Source organism: Nesoenas mayeri (genome assembly GCF_963082525.1).
Source record: "Nesoenas mayeri genome assembly, chromosome: 1".
In the NCBI taxonomy this organism is placed as follows: Eukaryota; Metazoa; Chordata; class Aves; order Columbiformes; family Columbidae; genus Nesoenas; species Nesoenas mayeri.
The window spans coordinates 77,116,030-77,136,906 of NC_137541.1; the positions used below are offsets into that span (position 1 = coordinate 77,116,030).

The window sequence follows — 20,877 nt, forward strand, 5'->3', positions numbered from 1 at the left end:
AATATCCTAAAGAAGACTGATACGAAGCAATGATTCACTGGTCTTCCCAATATAAGAAAAAGGAAAAAGTGCTGATATCAACCAAGCATAAGAAAGTGATTCTTACATGGGTACAGATGCTGATGCAAAATTCTATGAACACTGAAGATGCACATGGGCTCAAAAAAACAACAGCCAAATGCACAGGAAAGTCAGTCAAAGGCTGTTGTTTACAAAGACAGTACTTTTCTTTCTGGATGTTGTTGAACTATTAATATAATAACTGTTGGCATGTTATTCTGTGGGATTTCCCCCTGCCTCATTCTTACATTAATGGAACATGCAATCTTGCCTGATCCCTATCAGCAAGCAAACGTTGAGTGATTCGGTACACCTCCTCCTGTATCGGATTCCTAAATGATTTTTAAATACAGACAACTAAATAGACACCTCACAAAGTTCTATTGCCAGCAATGCAACCCCAGCATTCATATTCACACTGTGAAGTAAAAAGAGATTGATTTCAAGTTGCACAATTGAATTTTGAACATTATTCACTTTAAGCAGTTTTAGTTCTCAAGTTGCAACATTTTAAAAAATACGTCTATAAAAAAATCCTAAGTAATCAGAAACTACTCTATTTCTATTATTTGACTTTACTGCCTTCTACAGAAAACGACCAATACTGACTTGGGTAAAAATACTGTGAGTGATTTAAGAATTCCAAATAATTTCAGACTTTGCTTTTTTTAAAAAACAGCAAAGACTACAAATTCAGTGAACACAAAGGTTTTAAGTGATAGTATGGTACAATCACAAAGCAAAGAAAATACAAACGCACTTCATAAGCAAGAGCGCTAGAAGGGCAAATTGCTCACTTTAAATAACATTCTTGGATTACAACACCAATATGTCACATTATATGGCTACAAATACTTAAAGGTCATTCTGTTCTCTATATTTCTACTTTCACTGTCCTGAAACCTACAAATTAGCCATTCAGTCTAAAAAGCTTCAGAAGCTGGTACACTAGTAGAAAAGATCCAATTGTTACACCCACATAAAGTAACAACAAATATGCAACAAGAGCACACATCAGTGAACCAAATGCCACTCAAATACTGTGTTTACTTCAGTTTTCAATAAGCAACAATCACCGTAAAAGGCTTAATAATTTTTCACATGTATATCTGACAAGCTAAACATTTCAGGTATATTTTCGCTGTTACTCTTGAACTTTTTTCTCCTTTTAATAAAACCAGTTCTATTTTGTCATTTTGTAAATAAGAAAAAATACATTTTTAACTATACCAGAAGGTGGTGGAGCATCTGTCAGTAAGGAATGTACATCTTCCATTGCATCTGTATCATCAATCTGGAGAAAGGAATAATTGATAAAAATCATGTTGCTGTTCCAGTCAGAAGTCTCAGAAAGAGGTAAAAACTTTGTCATCAAGAGACCTACATCTAGCAGGTAAGTTACAATTTTAAAAAAGGATTCCATCAACTAGACGTCTAAATCCTAACTAGCAGCCTATGATATGCTTAACACTTGAAAAATAGTTCCCTTAATTAAATTGTATTAAAAATGATGCAATAAGCACAGAGTGCACAGAAACTGCGGTAGATTAAGAATGATAAACAGAGAATTTTTAGAACAGTTTAAAATGCTGAACGAGGTTCCACACAACTTATAACTTCTTCCAGCTAAGGACCTTTGGTTACTAGAGTTCTCATAAGGTCTGTATTATACTCATGTGATCATTCTCTGCCTATTCCAATGACACACAAAAATCTTCCCAGGATTTTAAAAACCTCACTTAGTAGGAACAGCAGAAAAAAATCAAATAGGAAAAGGTCAATTTCTGGATTATTAGTTTTTCCTATCCAAATAACCTCTACTCTGTCCAATCTTTAAAGGCATTTTTTATTTTAGATCAGTCTGAGAACATGTCTGCCATACTACTTTCTGTATATATTTGTGTGTCATGTGTCTTTAGGTTCATTCTACCTTATTGATCTGCAAGAGATCCAAGTTTACCTCTAACCTCCAACATTTTCTTAACAAGTATTTTGGAAATCATTTATATTTTAACTCCAGCATTCAAGTGTTCTCTGACAGGTATTGTTTCTCCTTCTCCTAGTAAGAGGAGTCTTTTTTTTTTTCCCTTCCAAAAAACACAGCCAGCCTTACCTCTCATAGCATCTCCTAGCATTTCCTCATCACAGAGAATTTTCTACCACTTTTTCTTACATATTTGCAGTGAGCAATGATTTTACTCTCGAAAAGTCAGAGTCAGGAGCTTCACTAAAACTACTGGAATACTGTTTCTGACATTCAGTTTCTTAACAAAGACAGTAGTAAGCGGTTTCACGTATGAAAGGTCCATTTTTCTATAAATAAAGACCGAACTACTGAAACACAGGGGAGCATATTTTAGGACCAACATATTCACATAATGTAAGCCAGTAAATGATGGTCCTTAAAACATCAGATCTTATTTTTCTCCTTAGCATCATTTATAATGTACTCTATAGTACACTACAGCGTACTTATATTTTCCCCTTCCACATGGAGAACTCCTCCTATCCTCCCAAGTGCAAATACTGCAGTTAATAAATAAAGTAGAAGAATACTCCAAAACTGTAAAAAAATAGCTGAACTCTGTTTGCAATATACAATGCAGTCTCTAAACAGCTGAGCTTTGCTTATAACACATGAAGCCTCTTTATGAGGCAACTGGACAGAAGTATGCCAAGCTTTTATGATTGCTCTCTCTCTTCTATTAGACAGCCTTTAGAAGTGAAATAGAAACTGGGCTCATGTTTTTCCAGTGGTTTTCATAATTTGTCCAAAGGGTGTCCTGCCATATAACAGTCTTTGGATTGTGTGTTTTGGTTTGCGTCTTTGTTGTTGCTTGGAGGGTTTTTTTGGGGTGTGTGTGTTTGTTTGTTTTGTTGTTGGGGGGGGGGGGCTGGTTTGTTTTGGGTTTTTTTAGTGTTTGGGGGGGGTTTTCTTGCATTTTTTGTTCAGCTTCGGGGTTTTTCTGCCTTACACTTTCTTCTGTTTTTCACAAAAGCATTTGACCCTTTTTGCATTTATCCAAGTATTTTCTGATTGGCTCATTCATTTCAATACAGTGCCTCAGAGAACATCTATCCTAACTTTTGTTTTGAGGGTACAATTCCAATCCTGTCCGCCTACAGATATGATGATACTAAAACAAAACCATAAGCCTGTTAAGACCAGCTTACAAAAAATACTTGATGAAAACTGTCCTCATTTCTTTTTACTGTGAAAGCTGATCCTGGTATGCCTATAATGCACTGGAGTGCAAAAATTTACTTGAAGCACAGAAGCATCAACCAATCTCAATTTATTATACCAGCCTCTCCCAACATGTTATTTTTTCACTGTCTTTATCTCTGTTTTCAAATTAACTGCTGTTACAGCCCTCTCTCATTCTCCCTATCTATGACCCCTTCTTCCAGATTATTTTTTATTAAGATAGTGATTTGTGAAGATTAACATAAAGGAAAACCTTTAATGTACCTTAGCCTGCAATTACAGGCTGTAATTTAATTCAATTGTTTTCTTTTTCTTAGATTAGAATCTTGTAGATACCTGTATCTACAAGAATATGATCAAAACTCTAGCCTTCGTTAGTACTTGGCTCCTTCAAAATTGTACAATGTTAAAATCACGTATTTGAATTTTAGTGAATAGAGAGGTCAAAGAAATCTATTTTCTTTCTCTATAGGTGTTGTCTCTAGTTGTAGCTGTAGAAAGAATTTGAAGGTATTCTCTGAAGTTTTAAATTCTTTAACTCTAAAAAGTAGCAGCTGAACTGAGGAAAGCAAGGCTTTCACATGCTCTCTTGACACAGGTTTTTTTGAATGCCTGGACTACTACCAGTTCTGGAAACTGGTAACTAATTATTCAACTATAAGAGTGTTGAAATGGGAAGAGTATACTAGATTTTTCTTTGCTAAGTGTAAAGTGTGACAACACAGAACCTCAATGTTAATAAAAAATATATCTAAGTTTTGGAACTGCTGCTTGAAATAGGCAGATAGGCATTTCCTACAGTCCTCAATTGTTATTCTAGATATTGCTACATACTCACAAATAGCACAGTGATCTTTTCAGATATTGTCCCGAGCATAATACAGCTATGCTTGAAGCAAATAGAATAAGAGAGACACAATGCAAAATCCGATACTTAACATTTTCTATTGATACAAAGTGGAAACATTTATATACAATTCAAGAACTGTCTTTGGGCATGAGTAAGAAAAGTTTTCTCAATTTTTTTTTATGTATATTTCAGGAAAAGTATGAAAATGAGTACAGAAAACATCACCTCCAAGACAAAAGCATCCTTCTTCCCATGTGAAAGATCTAGCTCTGTAACTTCATCAGAGCTTTCTGACTGAGATCTTAACAACCTGGAACGTTGTCTTGGCTCTGGAATGGGAGACCCAATGATTTCTTCAGGTAGCTCCTAGGAAGGATACAAAAAATAACAGTTTTTCTAGGTAACTTAGAAATAATTTCAACTATAAGCAATTTGTTCTGAATGTTAGACTTGTTAACATTCTCAAAATGATTTTACTGAGAAATAAATCTAAGTAAGTACAAACTGATTTGGATATGTGGCTTAAGAGATCTGAAAACTCCAGTAGGTTCCCAAAAAACCAATGAAAAGAATCTATCTATTAAAAACCAACTTATGTTCTGAATTATTCAGTCAATAAAACATGGTGTATATCTGCCTGACTCAGAATGCTTTATTTTTAAGAATATAAAAGTTTACTTACTGGAGGATTAATCTCATAAAGCTCCTTGTTTTTTGCAATCGTATCATTTATTTTCTTTTGCATATGAGATATATGTTGCTCATAAGTGCCATCATTCGGAGTCTTCCCAGCAATCTGAATACCACCAGGTGTTGGCAAAGCTGCCAAATACACACCTGTTGCAGACTTTAAAAAAGGCATTAAGAAAAATGATAATTACATAAGCACAAACATCCAATATTTTCATATTAAATTTTCCACAATGCTTATGCTCTAACAGACAGCATTGTACCATGCACATGACAGCATGATCTCTTTCCATAAGTAATGGATCTCTCTCTCCTTTCACTTATGAAAAAAACCCACTACTCTTTTTAATAAACACTCTCCTTCTCCTGGGTCTTTTCCATGGTGGAGCTCTTAACTTACCTAACAGTTCCAAAGTATGAATTAAAACCTCTACTTTAGTATATTTTGCATAGGCAAGTGATGGTTTCAAGGATTTAAAATGCAGCCAAACCATTTACAGTATCACTGAAGTTGTGACAATCCCATTTCTATTTACAGAAAACAGATCATCATTTCAGACAAAAGAACACGCAAGTCAGTCAACATTACACAAGCATCCTCTTACACCGAAGCAGAAAGAAGTAGCATACCTCACTATTCTAAACCCGTATGACAGAATGAGGTTAGAAAATATTGGTAATGGATACTTCTTGCCTATCTCTAAGACACTTCCAATCTATCATTTATTTCTTCAGTGCCATCAAAGAGGCAATAGAATGCCCTTTTGTTGGCAACTAACCAAAAGATTTATTGAGGACTTAATTGACATTATTGTCACTGAAATGTATTGCAACTTAAGGAACAGGGATATCTTTGGCAGGACCTTTAAAGAACACAGTCACTTTTCTAAAACTTATGCCATTAAACCATTTGATGTTTATTTTCCTCTCATTCCCTTTTTAATAATCTTGTCCTCTAACAGAATTTCAAGATATTTGAGTCTCTTTTTTCTGGTGCTGAAAGACAGTCTGCCCTGATTTGCCAAAGAATTAGACATCTCATTCCCTTCCTACACTTCACTTAATTCTTAAAATGACATTTTAATGTCTCTAGTTACTCTGAATTCCACAACACTCATACATCTTTGTGTCCTGAGAAAATACTGTAAGAAAGCAAAAGAACTGCAAGATTAAAACTGTACTTACTGCCAACCCCATTAGCATATTTTCACCCACAGTGATCTGAATTCTCAACCCAAACAGAGCATTCATTCCTCTCAGCTTAAGTTTATTCATCAGTTGAGTGTGTACTTCATATTCCATAAACGGCAAAAGATTACTGATAGATGTCGCATTTGCTTCAGCTTGAGCTTTCTTTTTTAGACGGCATAACCTGACAATATGAAACAGCACATGACATCAGCAGATAAACAGTTTTAATGGACTGTTTAACATCAAGAGTGATCACAGAGTATTTTGATTGCCCCCCACCCCGCCCCGCATAAGCTAATATAATCAGTTTCTTTTTAACGTATTTTAAAACCCTGTAAAACACTAAATTCTCATCAGGAAGATCAACGCAGACTGAGGTACTGAGTCTCAATAAATAAGATTAGATTTTTATTTTTAATTGGAAACTGTATATTTATATTAACAATAAAAACAGATAACATAAAAAGTAAAACTATAAACCAGAACAATACATAGCCTTCAGCAACATTCAATAATATTCCCTATCAAAGAAGAATACAAAATTACAAATACTGTATTTTTGTAAACCACTGAATGAAATCATGTCTCCTTTCTTGAAACATGCTTCAGCACTGTTACCAGACAGAAACAACATGCATCACATGGGGTTTCTGTCATAATAGCCTGACAGCACTGAATAACTATGCAATATAAACACATTTTCTACAGATCCCAGATAACCATCTAAAAGTATTAACACTCCTGTCATACAGCAGCTCCTGCTGTATTAAAAAAAAGTATTAACACTCCTGTCATACAGCAGCAACTGCTAAAAACTTGCCCTGCTCACTTTTGTCAAAGCAAATGCTGAAGACAAACACAACTTTGCTACTGCAGATTGTCTGGCATTTGTTAAACACTCCTCCATAAAAACAGATTATTTCAAGGGACAGTTACTGCAGCTCTTTGTGGTTGAGCCTCAGAACTGATGAGGTGTATTCTTCTAGATTGCTGCAACTGTAAAATAAAATGCCAGTTCTTTAAAAGAACTCCTTGAGACTATCTTAAAAAAATTCGTATTTTCAGCTTTTCTTCTAGTAAGACGTCAAATGCAAACATCTACTTCTGCTGCAACAACCCTCTTAAACACTTAATGTACAAGCACAGTAAATTACATCAACTGATATGACACGTAACACAGGTGGAGGAATAGCCTGTCCTTCTCCTCCTGTACCCTAATATACTGTCATTAACTCCTAGCATTTAAACATAAAAATTTAAGGTTTAATGACATACTGGATTTTAATAGCAATAGGAATTTTTTTCAAAGATCTCCAAAACTTTACTAAGAAAACATTTTGATAGATACCTGGCTTGAATAAGACATCCCTTCCCAATAACTATTGCCTCTACAGGAAGATCAATTGTGGTGAAAAGGACATCAGGAACTTTTTGCTTCCTGCAGTTGTAACAATAAGTGAGGTGAGCAGGGAATGGCATGTTCAATTCATCATATGGTATATGGCAAAATCCACAACCTGGTGGTGAAGCTTCTTCAATCCTAAAAATACATGATGGAGAACATACTTAAAACATCTGCATCTTATTAACAATGATCAATACGTGCACATTTGTATAAACAGCTGAGACCTACTTAAATCATACACTGCAGCTATACTCTGCTCCATTACACCAATGTGACAAGTATTACATTTTATGCATTAGAAGAATAAAATCAGGCTGCACACTAGTAGCTAAAATACTATAAATAAAACTTTCATTTAAACTTGTTATGCACGGATTAAGAAAAAGAACATACAATGACTAACAGCTTATATAAACCTAAAACATTACTGAGCTGGCTGTAGGAACTATGATTTCTTAACTAGTCCATGATACAACAGTTGTACGGAGAATTTGCTGTACCAAATACAATGAAAAGACTTACATGGATTGTGTCCAAAAACATACACTAATCAATGTAAGCAACAAACCAACCATCCTACTGAGAAGCAGCAAAATATATATAAACATTGTAAGAAGATTATTTCCTAAGATAAGGTATTAGGTAAAACTTGTTATTTACTTAGAACACTTAGTCACACTAATACCCTGGAATGCCCACTATAAAGATATGAACAAGGAGAGCATAGGCAAACTGCATCACTGCAAATTTATTCTGTTTCACATAAACAATTCTTCTCAGTGAATTCTGAAGAAATGCTTAAGCAAATCAGACAGACTTGGAACATTAGTTATCAAAGACTTTGGCAAATATATTTTGTCTCAAACATGGGCTTTGTCTGTTTATCTATGCCAAGACTCTTAGTAGCATTAAAATACACACCTTCATAAAATGCAATTTTCTTCACATTATGAACGTGACATTTCTTTCTCTCCATCATATAGTGAATATGGAAACAAATATTTTTGTTCTAGCTACAGTTTCCAAAAGTCTATCTACACAAGAAGATAATTGTCTCCTGCTAACCAAGTAAAATAATAATAAATAATACTATGTTGGCAGGGTTATTATGGAAAAAGTAACTTAAGTGCCAAGGTGTAATAAATAGCCTTAGTTACAACTACAATAATCCCTTGAAATATTTTGAGTATCCTGGTGAACACATAATAAATTACCAATATACATTAGTTAAGCTAATTATTTTTTCCGAAGAATAATTGTTTGGGAATAGTGATTCTTCAAATTTCATTTGCAAGAGCAGAAAGAAAGGGAAACTTCATGTTTTTCCTTCAGTTTCATGATTTTGTTTTGCAATCTTCAACTAAAACATACATCTTTAGTAAATACCTGGCATAATCTCTTTTTTACACCCAAGCTATTTCATTTACCATGCAGCTCTTATACACACATTACAGCCACAGCAGTTTTTAGCTTATGTAATTTATCATACACCTATCATTTTTATAGTGTGATATAAAGTTCAGAAAGATACCTGAAGAGTGGCAAAGAAAAAAACTGAGTTATGATCTGTGGTTAGTAGTCAAATGTGTTACCTTATTCAGACTGTTAGAAATAAAAACAGAATATCTAATTTGGTGCAGAGTTCCATTACTTCTGTTGTTGTTGTTGTTAGTGAAAAGCAGTAAAGTGGTTGGTCCCGCATCCTGCACTGTAACACTGTAACCTACCCTAATAGAGAAGAACTATCTTGGCTCTGAGGAAAAAAATCAACCTCTCCCTTCTCTGACCCTATGGAAAAGAAGCCAGGCTGCCAAGACAACCTTTGTTCCAAACAGCCTTCCACGGTGCCATCCTGAAGAAACCTAGGGTTCAGTACAGCTGCTGTGCCAGATGCGGACAAAATACAGACCTCTTCACTATAAGAGAGAAAAGAATTACAACAAAGTGAATTCCTGCTACTTGGTGCTACTTTTCTTTAAAACTATTACATTAAAAGGCTGGTACAAAAGTCTTAACTAATTCAATACAACTACTGATTTCATGCATTTGTGCAATTTTATCCATTAAATCTCACAAACAATCTTCTTCTGGTTTTAAACCATTGTGTAAGTAGGAGATGCAGAAGGATTGAATAGAAAGACTGAAGAGCTCTGCCCCGTGTTATAAATAATATGCTATAACATCACAGAGGCTAACCATGTTTACATATGGTTTTCAGCACTAGGGTTAATAATGCAAAGAAATCAAGCCAACCAACACAAGCAAAGAAACATTAAAAAAACTAAGGTGTAATTGTTTACCAAAGAAAAATGGAAGTTGAGAGCCTCATCATCTTATAAACATTCACTCTCAAAATGAAGTTACAACACAACACTGACAAGGATGCATCTTGGAGGATTTAAAAGTAGCAGAACAGTAGAATTTTACTATGAACAACTACAATAATGGTACATGTAAAGTAACTGACCATATTCATGATTTAGTGAAGTTAAAGCTCCCAGAAGTGCAAACTATGATCACAGAGCTCTTAATATTTCTGAAACTGTTAAATAAGAAACAAATCTCTAACATTCAGTACTTAAAATACTAAATTGGAAAAAAATACAGAGAAAAGCTTTCCCACATTTTCTAGAATGACACACGTGCCTTTTTAATATGCTGCGTCTCCAGAATAATTTTTTCATATATAACCCGTCTGGTAGACCAGTACTTAGAGTTTTGCATGGAATACAGCTGAACTGATAAGTAAGCATGGCAACTCTAATAAACTATTTTATCAGTGATCAAATACTACCACATTAAATTCCCAAAGAAAAATGAAAGTGTGAAATAACCCAATAACTGACTGCCTTTCTACAATCTGTACAATCTTTCCACACAGTTAAGGCAGAAAAAAAAAACCCAAATATTCATGCTTTTTACAAGAAGACTAACAGTCAAAAGAATAAATTTTCCATTTTTAGTGTAAGTTAAGCCCTCAGGAATGCAAACTTCCACATTGCAATTCTGAGCTAAATATGATCTTTAGTATACCAGGCAAGACAAAACCTAACCAGACAAGACAGCCTAAGGAACATAAACCATGCCTTGTCCATAAAGTAAGTTCTTGTTTTCCTACTCTCCTAGCACAAGCACTCGACTTTCAAAAATTGTTTTCAAGTTTTGTGAAAGTTCAATATATCTGGTGTTAACCTGCAGTGATGCAATAAATGTGAAGGAGCAACATGTGAAGTAATCCATGCTGTGGCTTTCAGACTGATCACTTCCAGTTATCTTACTACTTTGCCAACATGTAGAGTGTACTCATGAAAGCACCGTATAACTTTGTATTACTTTCTTCTTAATCAACTGCAAAGTAAAATGTAACTTCTTTTTCTCACTTCTCTCTTTGAAAAAAGCAAACCCTTAGTGCTTTTTCTTTAAAGTATTTAGGCAAAATCAACTTGACAGAAAATAAATTTAGATGTCTGAGTTTGCTTCAGTTACTTTGCTAAAGCTACTCAAAGCCAGTAGGGAGCCAGAGTACTTTTCTGTTCGCTACCAGTTAGACACACTTGGTCACAGGAGGAGCTCTTCATAGATTACTTTCTGGAGCTAGAAAGAGAGAACCTTTCCTGGGCAAGGACAAGTAGTTAGATTAATCCAAACTGCTTTTCCCAGTCTCTGAGGCTTTCAGAAAGTTTGTTATTAGGCCACCAAAATACATTGAAATTTTCTTAGTCAAGATAGATTGGAATTTTCTTAGCCCCATGGAATACAGTAAGACACTGGAGTTTTGGCCTGAATAGGATGCAGGGCTGGGGAACTCAACCTCAAGACCAGTGCAGAGCTCCACTTTAATTTAAACACTACTACTGAAGGATAAAAATAATGACATGCATTTTACAGAAAGTAATATAGAACGTTTGCACCTAAAGTATTCTATATCTATCAGGCCACATATTCTCCTTTAATTGAAAATTGTTACATTTCTAGTAAAGAATCGTGCTTTAAGTTTGAAGTTTACCATTTAAGTACTGGTCTCCCAGTTGTTACCCAATAATGAAACTGCAACACATATACTTTTAGGAACAGTCTTAACTATTTAGGTAGATTAGCTTTAGAAAATTTCATAGATAAATTAATATTGTTATTACAAAAGCAAATATGTAAGTTTGAATTTTTAAAAATTGTTAATTAGCAAAAAGCTTAAAACCCTATCAAAACCCAAACTAAAACATTTTTTTTTTTTAAAAAAGCAGCAGAATGTTGGAATTAGAAAGTTACTTTAACAAACTCTCCGAAGTAGGTATACTAGACAGTACCAACAACTGTGTTGAAACAGTTCATAATTTTTAATCCACGGACGATGAAATAAATTTTCTGTGGCATTTTGAAAATGAAATCATCATCATGATTTACCAAATGCTAGTTGATTCACTGTAGCCCACTACAGCATGACAACCCAATGCCTTGGCATGGGATTTTATTTCTTGTCTGATTTCTGCCCACCATGCATCTCGTGTCTCTGGTTCATCTGAAAGACAAAGTATAAATCAGTTCACTATTCTGCACCATGTCAACATCAAGCTTCATGCAATTAATCTAATAAGTCAAATTTTTCATATTCAAGTGTTTTGTTGTATCTAGACATTTTTTTATTTCCTAGCTATCACACTTCAGGCAAACACTATGGGGCTTTTTGGTTAATTTTCTTGTTTATCACCATGCGAACAGGTTTTGACAAATTACTGCATTCTTGCTGTTGTCCATGTGACAAATAGCACCAACATACTGTAGATGTTCCAGTCTCTACCCACTTGAAGACCATACTGTCAGTGTCCAACACCACAAGAGCAGCGTGTAACTTGAAACAAAGCATCACAATTACTCTGTAATATTGAAAACCTAGTAACAAAACAGTTTTTGCAGTAATAAAGTAATATTTTACTTTTGTATACACTCGACATCTTTGAAATAAACTCAACAGTTTTTCCTACTGCAAACAGTTCTGGTAACCAGATTTTTAAAATATTTGTTCAAGACTCTATCACTCATCATATACACAGCTCTGTAGTTCTTACTTCAGCACTTCTAACTTTGAGAAACCATAGGTATTCGAAACTACTTCTACAGTAACAACATCATACAAGATCTATGTTGACTATATATCTGTCGATACTTTTTTGCTTCAGTACCTCAGCAGCCACACCTTTTTGCTTCCCCATCTTCCCCACCCTCCCCCCCAAGGATTCTAATTACCTTTATAGTCTTGGAGGTTATATGATAAAATGTACCTTGCCCACTTTTCTTGAATACTACATTAAAAATGCAAAAAAGAATGCTACTAGAATAAGTTTGTGCAATCCATTTATTTTAAATGTTCAGCAATTAGTTTCCCGGAACTAACGCTCTTGTCTTACAAGCTTTTTACAGATGAAGTCAATGAGTATTATAGTTTACAAATAGAGTTTGTCAACTGTTTCTCCTTTCAAAATCGCTTACCTGTATCAATGAATTTAATTTAAAACTACATTAACTGTGGGTACATAAAATAAGGGGAAAAAACAAATAATTCTTTTCAGCAAAATTGTGTGAGTGCCTGTTATCACAGGATGTCCTGAGTTGAAAGGGACCCACAAGGATCATCGAGTCCAACTCCTGTCCCTGCATGTGACAACCCCACAGTTCACACCATGTGTCTGAGGGCCTTGTCCAGTCTCCTCTTGAACATTGTCAGGCTTGGGGCCGTGACACCTCCCTGGGGAGCCTGTTCCAGTGCTCCAACACCCTCTGCATGAAGAACCTTCACCCTTTGAACTTTGCACAGATACTTCTAGCCACTGAGATCTCCTTGCTGAATCATAATTTAAAATAACCATGTCAAAACTTGAGATTCACTGGGAATCAATTTTGTACAATCAGGAATATTTATAAATGTAGTGTATGATAGCCCTGTATCATACACTAGGTTCTCTGATAACATGACAAACAAAAATGAAAGATGCAGATATACACATATTTTGAAATTTACTGAAACAAAAATATTGTACAGCAAGATGCATTCATTTATGAATTTACCTAAACTTTTAATTTAGAACTAGGCTTTTTCCTTTCTGAAATAAGCTAATGATCATTTTCTAAATTAAAGAAAAAAGAGCACAGAGGTATGTACATTCAACTGTACCTAACTCTAGATGTTAATGCTTTTGTAACTCACAGCATTGTTGCTGACTAACAGCAGCCTTGGGTGTCCAGACTAAAGTTTACCCAACCTCTGAACAGGAAAAAAAAACAAAAAACAAACCCCTACAGTGACAGTTCTTAGGGAAGTTCTCCAAAATCAAGACAAACATAAACACATTAAGAAGCAAAAGAGACTAAGGATTTTCATGAACTATTATCGATCATGTTGCATTATATCCGACTTCAGCTTCAGCATGTTTCAGTGCATTACTAGTAGAATCTCATGGCGCTGCACTTCACTGTCTCTTAATGCAAAAACACTGCTGAAACACCTGCACTGACCGGGAAAATCAAATGCTCAAGATGATATATAGTGACCCTGACTCAGAAGACTGGAGCACCTGCTAGCATGGTCTCACACTTTTCAGCCTTCAAAAGCTATGAATCATGCAGAAATAACCCACCACACCATAGGGTTGGAGATTCCAAGCTCAGCTATGAGAACCATTAGTGGTACACAAAGGAAAGTGGGAGGCAAAATGTCTTCTCTTTTGCGTGTACACGTCTGAGCAGAGGCTGCGGTTGCTGCCACCAGTTAATGGCAGTAGTGTTAGGGGAACAGAGCAACTCTGGAAATCCATTTTAAGGCAAAATGGAGAGCTGTACGGGAGATGTGAGACCACAAGCACATTCCGTAAATGCGATCACTAACTCTTCATGGTGGAAGGGACATGGATCCTGGGAGCAATTCCTCTTTGCCCATCCACTCACAGACAAGATTGCTTATCAGTGTGTGTTTCTCTCTCAAACAAAAAAGTTGAAGTAGTAGGAAAAGTGGTTCACTGACTACGCAGAACAATTCTTGCTCAATTCGACTTGATCGCAGGCAGCTAGCTATAAACTCTGACTGAACAGCCACACAAGTTAACACCTGCAAAGGAGAAGTAACCTTTTCCTAGACATAAACAAGGACAAAAAAAGCCAGTTTTACTAAATTATCATTTTTCACACCTTTAGGGATCATTTGGGCAAAACCTCCTACTTTTCATCAATGTGACCTTTCTATGACAAAAAGTGCAAGAAAATGAGAAATCATAATGGAGTTGAAAGTGAGCAACAGGTGAAGTGACTGAGGGTGAACAGGGAAAGCTCTGGGGAATAAAGAGTAAGATTACAAACAAGAATATGACACTGAAAAGGTATGTTGTCACAGTGAAAACTGAAACAGAATGAAATGTTGAAAAGGAAGAGATATGCATAAGGGGAACAGAAAAGGTAGAAATAGTGGCGGGTCCCAAACTCTGTGCAAACCTTTCCTCCATGAAAATGTATAGTTTAAATTGAAGTTTAGGAGCAAGTTCCTAAGAGAGTTAACACAACTTTCTTACCTAACTCATCTATGAGAACGCTTTATCATAATTGAAAGAACACATTATCGTGAGGTTGCTCAGCACTATGTCTTGCTAAAGCAACAATCAACCCTTTGCTCTGTTCAACATCAGAATTAACAAAACTATTAACTACAGTAATATAATGGATCATTTTCATTCTTATTAGAGATAAGAACAATTTTCCAGCCATCATCTTCAGTGTTAACAGGATCAGGCCCAATATCTTTAAAAAAAATCCAACAAAATCTTATTGCACAAGTTCAAAAATTTCTATACGAGCCATGCATAAACAAGTGTCTGTAAAGAAGATTGTGTCCTCTGTTTAAGACATTTAATCAAGTACTTTTTCTTCCAGAGAGAGGCCACAAGTACAAATCAGTATGTTTATATAAAAATACTGTACATTCACAGTTTACATGAACTTACCTTTGCATACTAAAACACAAAATGATTGTCTACAATTAAAATCAAACACCATGACATTGCAATAATAAATTGATACAAAACACTGAATGCAGTGCAATGTGTAGCATTCGTATTCTTCTGACAAATATTTTCACAAGCAGCCTTTTTTGACACATGAGCCACACAATTTCACATGGGGATGCCATTGTAGCATTTACAAGTTTAGTAAAGCTAAGGATTTACATAAACAATCAGAGGAGTTAAGGAAGCAGGATGGCATGTGTCCAGTACACTCCATAAGAGTGTCTGTTGTTGGTTTTTTGCTAAGGCAAAAGCTTAAGAACTAAGGGTTTGCAAAGCAGATTCAGCAGACAGTAGCCAGAAACAGTGGGTATTTTGGCGCATGCTTGGATCAGGTGACAGTACAGACTGAAAACTATGGCAGCTCACTGAAATGGTTACAGAAAGTAATGGCCCTGGATTCTAGGTGGAAGCAAAAAGGCAAGCATACAGAGCACTCAGTCACAAGCTTTTCTAGCAAATCTACCAAGTAGTTTATAGCAAGGTTTATCTACAATTTTAAGCAAAGAAGTTTGCAAAAATTACACTGCTACTACATGTCTTTACTAGAAACCAAAGACTGAATATTAAACCTACTTTTATAAATGTTTCAAAACTGGCACGATATTTATAACGAAGTGGAAGCAAACACACTCTTTCTAGAGCTGAAGACTTGAGAAACACAAGTTGTCAACAGTACAGTATTCTGTAAAAACTGTGCCAACTCAAACCTCCTCCAACCAAAAATTTCCGAAATTATTAAACAGCTTTAGAAAATACCAACAGCACTGCATTTATTTTGTGTCCTAAACGTCTCTGAGTCAGTTCTATCCACCACTAGTTCACCTATCTCTTTCCTTCAAAATGAGAGGCTGACTCCCCTGAGGCTGTATTGTTGTTGATAGGAAAATGCCCTGTCCAAATCTTGCATCTGGAAAGAATCCTAGACACTATCAATACTTTCTGATTCATAAGAAGCAACACCTTTCCAAAGTTATTTATAGAGGTTCACCTGTACATGGCCTTTCAAGATTTAGCCAGAATCTGCATTATTAGAGGTCTATATAGATTTTTAAAAACAAGAGAAAAAGACAATGGTCTCTTGATTACACAGATCATTCTCAAGAGGTACTGTTTTTAAGCTGAATCCCTAGACACCCTGAGACAACTACTTTTAAGTAGGAACTATATGATCCAAGCTATTTTAATATTGTATAATTCAGGAAATATTTACATTTATAATGTAACATTCTGAAATGAGGAGGACATTCATCCTATGAAAGTTATCACAATCTCCAAGTGACTCATTGTTCCGCTGTCTCAAAAACGGCAATGGAGACACCAATAATATTCCTTCAAATGCTATCTTTGAGTCTGTCACTAGGCAGAGCCGTTATCCACACCTTCCTTATCTCCTTATTCTTCTGTCTTCTTCATTGCAACCTATTCAACAGCTTCTACAGAAAAAAGTGAGGGATTTTTGGTAGTTGGTTTTGTTGTTGCTTTTTTCATGTGTGGGTTTTTTTTTCTTTTAAAGAGACACCTTTGTTAGGTTTACAAGCACCCTTCCCTGGACCTTAATTTAATCTGCTCTGGCTATCCCATCAACATTGAAATTTCCTATCATGTTTCTAAAATATTTAACAATTAAATAAGTGCACAAAAAGCCAAATCACCTTGTCTGTAAAGTTTAAATACAAAACTTGGGTAGCAAGTAAGTAAACCTAGAACAGACTAACCTAAAATTCTCAAAAAATTTCCAAAGCCACTCCATCCTTTTAAAAAAATTACTCCCTATATTCATCTTAAAGACTAAAAGATATGAAAATGAAATGAAGTAAATTACTGAGATTTATCAAATGAAAACTAAGATACACTAAACCAGCAGAAAACAGTGCAACCACATCACCGAATAGAACAGGTACACTTACTCCTAAAAAGCTTAAACAAAACATTCAGCCTGGAGAATAATATTGAATTTGTGCTTTTCTGCTGGATGAGGTCAGAGCATGTACCTCACTCCTCAAGACCAAACTGCTGAATGTGCAACAAAGCAGGTTTAAGTTTGGATGTTGAAGAAATTCTTCAATTACAGAAGAAACACTTTTAAGAACATTTAGGATTAAAACTGCATCCAGCTTTCATGCACATACAGGATGAGCTATTTCAGCTGACTGACTGAACACAAACCCATTCATTTGCAGGGCTAGTTTTCTATTGGCTCAGTCAGGCCAAATCACTATATGACCACCAGATGACTGCAAGAGCATACGGCAGAAATCATACAGAGAAGCGGCATCATTCCTCTTAGTGGCAGCTCGCTATTGAGGAGCATTAGCCTTAATATCAAGATATAGCCCAAGATGGAGAAGCAGCAAAGTGTTCCTATTCATAACACTCCCATCAAAACTCCTGTATTCTTTCTTATATTCTGAATTCCATGGAAAACAAACAAACAAACACACACAAAAAAGCAACCTAACAAACCTCTATCACTCCTAGGAGGCTTGAGAATACTCTGGTTTTTTTCCTTAAAAAAAAAAAAAAGTTACTTTAAGTATGAAACAGAATTAACAGAATCTCCATAGCTTCTGTATCTCTGATATGGGTGCATGTATTTGTAATTTAGACAGAAACACATGGAATTATACTTCCATTAAGGAATTCTACAGTGGATCTGGACATGTTTTTTATCTATCTCACCCCTAAAAGGAAATTATAAAAATCCTACTTCAAAGTTGGGCTTTTGGACTCCTACCTTAACTCACAATGAGTCATCTCAGCCATATATTCCTGAACAACATGATATTCTCAACATCACTGACAGTAAGCCCTGAGAGGTCTCCCTGCATTTGTTCCTCAAGTAAATATTCCTTGAACAGTTTAAATGTTCAGATACCTGAAGATTAGCATCTTGTAGGCCCTAAGACTGACATTTCTGAACACAAGTATTTCACAGTCAACTATGACATAACATCTGTGACATAAAATAATTCAGTCACACATTGCAAGTTATATATGTAATTGATCTTGGGAATAAACATGCAAGAATCACTTTGACAGACTACAATATAATTTATCCTTTTCTAAATATTAAAAGTGATCTTTGAGGCAATAACTTTCGATGAACTAGTTCAACAAAATCTGCTGCAAATACCACCAAGCATTAACTACACAGCTGTAACAGTAATACATCCTAGAATTTTTGCTTTTAATTGTAGCTGAAGATCTCATAGGAACACCACAAGCTGCAACACAGTTTCATCTAAAAAAAGAAATAATCCTGCAATAATACCACAATTGCAGTAACAATTTAATTTCTAGCTAAAGGAAACCACTATGTGATACGACTTAAATAAAATTTTTAAAAACTATAATAAAATCAAAAGATACAGCATTTGAAGACAAAAAAATGTTCAGAGTATTTATATATTAAAAATTAAACCTAAAATTAAACTATTAAGATAACACTTAAAATAAAGATTTACACTTCACCAACTTCCTTAGAATTATAAAAGCTCAAAAGTACTGCCCAGCCATAACAAAATATTAAATATCAAAAATTATTTTGTCTCTGGAAAATAAGTGTGCCAGGCCTAAATAGGTAACCGTTACTCCAGCTTTTAGTTATTATTTCAATCAGTCATTCACCCAATAACAGTGAAGTCCTCCCAGCTGCGCATAAGGTTCCTCTGATCATAAGATGAATGGGACACTAAAGAATATCCAGGAATCTGGTTTAATTGATCCTATTACAGTAACAAGGGCAAGGTCTGACATTTTGAAGAGCTGCTGGGTAATAAAGAAACTACTTATTCTACCTTGTATCTCTCTGTTGCTTTGTCATCTTGGCGCAATAAATGCAACTTATTTTAAAACATGAGCAATCTTCAAAGGACATCTTTAAATTACAGTTACAAAGGGGCTATTACCCAAGCCTGGAGACACTATGCTGTAACAAGACAGGTCTTCTTAAACCGCATTTTATCTATTTTATAACTAGTATCACAAAACGAACTAGGAGTACTATTTAAAGCTTTAAACAAGAAAAACTGGCTGGGACCTTAAAACCAGCAATGATACTACTAATTTATCTAACACAGTCCTTGAAAGAAAAACATACAGAATTTTAAACAAAAAAATTCTTCTCTCAACAAACATGGATGTTCACAGATAAGACTGCTGCTTTCTTGCTGTCACACAGACTCTACCTCACTGCACAATTGCAGAAACGGGATGCCATTATTTGGCACAAAATGATACTGGCCCTTCTATTTCCTAGTCATTGTTTGCACTCCTCAGGCTTTTACTTATTACATCCACAGAACCTCTGCGTTCATTATTTTTGTATGCTCACAACTGTTTATTTTGGTTTAAGACAAACTAGTCAGAGAAACCTCTCAACTTCTAGATCCAATGAGCCCTTCCTACAGTGTCTTCTAGAGTGAATTCAGGATCTCAATGAGACCACATTAATAGAGACCAAAACTCAAAACTTACAAAAACACTGAAAGTATTAGTGCAAAATGCACAGTTTAACAGAATCCAAAGTGCAAACTGCATCAGAGAAAAAAAATAACAATGGTATTTCTTTATAAGAAACATGGCATACTGAGGAACTTCAGTCAGGACTTAGAAGGAAAATCTCTTGCACCTAATTCAGCTCAGATAACGATCTTAAACATTAACATGTAACCAGAGTTATTTCTAAAATCCTGTTACGGTCAGTTAGAACTTGTGTTATCTGCCATCTTCCTACAATTTTGTCCGGACCTACTTTAGGTGAACATGTTTACCTGTAATTATGCAGTAGTTAGGGCGATGTCCTTTCAAACAGAAACTTCTAGTTTTCTTCTAACCATAATATATTTTGAGCCAGGCAAGAAGTGCTATGACTATATCTTTGCAACCACAGTGTGACGCATCACAAGTCTGAGAAAACTCTTTGTAACCCATTAAAGATATTGTTTTAAGGTAATAGGTTTCAGCAAGCCCCTTATTTTGAAATTAGGAAGAGTTAAGTGCAATAACAACAATTTTCCATAAGACCAAGGTCCTCTCTCTTAGGTACTACGAATTAGAAACCAAACTGTAGTCGTGCAATAAGCAAGCAACAGCTTTACTGGAGCATTTGTGCACAGAAAAGTCTATGATGGCTTTCAAACTGTAAGTCCAACTCCAGGGAGGCTTATATCAACATGAATAAATTGAATGGCATTACTTACTATTAGGCAAAGAATTCTAAAACAAAGATTTTAAATACCAAGTTTGTTAATTTATGAATCTTTAACAGAACATACGAATACTATTCTATACTCCCTCACAGTGACCACCCTTTGGTCAGTTACATAAATAGCTACGCAGAACGCTCCAACAGAAAAGTAATGCACAGTCCCAAAGAAAATTATTTCATTAATACAAGGGTGCATCTGCTCCAAAAAAGAATATTCAA

General features: G+C 35.2%; 1 protein-coding gene across 18 annotated transcripts in view; it reads right to left on the reverse strand.

The window, feature by feature from the left end:
* The window catches only part of C2CD5 (C2 calcium dependent domain containing 5), a 66,489-nt gene that overhangs the window by 14,407 nt on the left and 31,205 nt on the right, over positions 1–20,877 (reverse strand). For 12 of the 18 annotated variants that reach the window (XR_013922057.1, XR_013922058.1, XM_080343235.1 and 9 more), the window contains 7 exons: positions 11,806–11,920; positions 9,192–9,320; positions 7,348–7,539; positions 5,994–6,180; positions 4,801–4,965; positions 4,344–4,484; positions 1,291–1,354 (listed from right to left, as the gene is read on the reverse strand). Coding sequence is in view for 16 of the 18 variants with exons in the window: in XM_080343235.1 (XP_080199361.1) it covers positions 1,291–1,354; positions 4,344–4,484; positions 4,801–4,965; positions 5,994–6,180; positions 7,348–7,539; positions 9,192–9,320; positions 11,806–11,920 (993 nt within the window). In the remaining 2 variants the exon portion in view is untranslated. The remainder of the gene's footprint in view (positions 1–1,290; positions 1,355–4,343; positions 4,485–4,800; positions 4,966–5,993; positions 6,181–7,347; positions 7,540–9,191; positions 9,321–11,805; positions 11,921–20,877) is intronic. The other 6 variants (XM_080343238.1, XM_080343234.1, XM_080343233.1 and 3 more) reach the window with 2 other exon arrangements.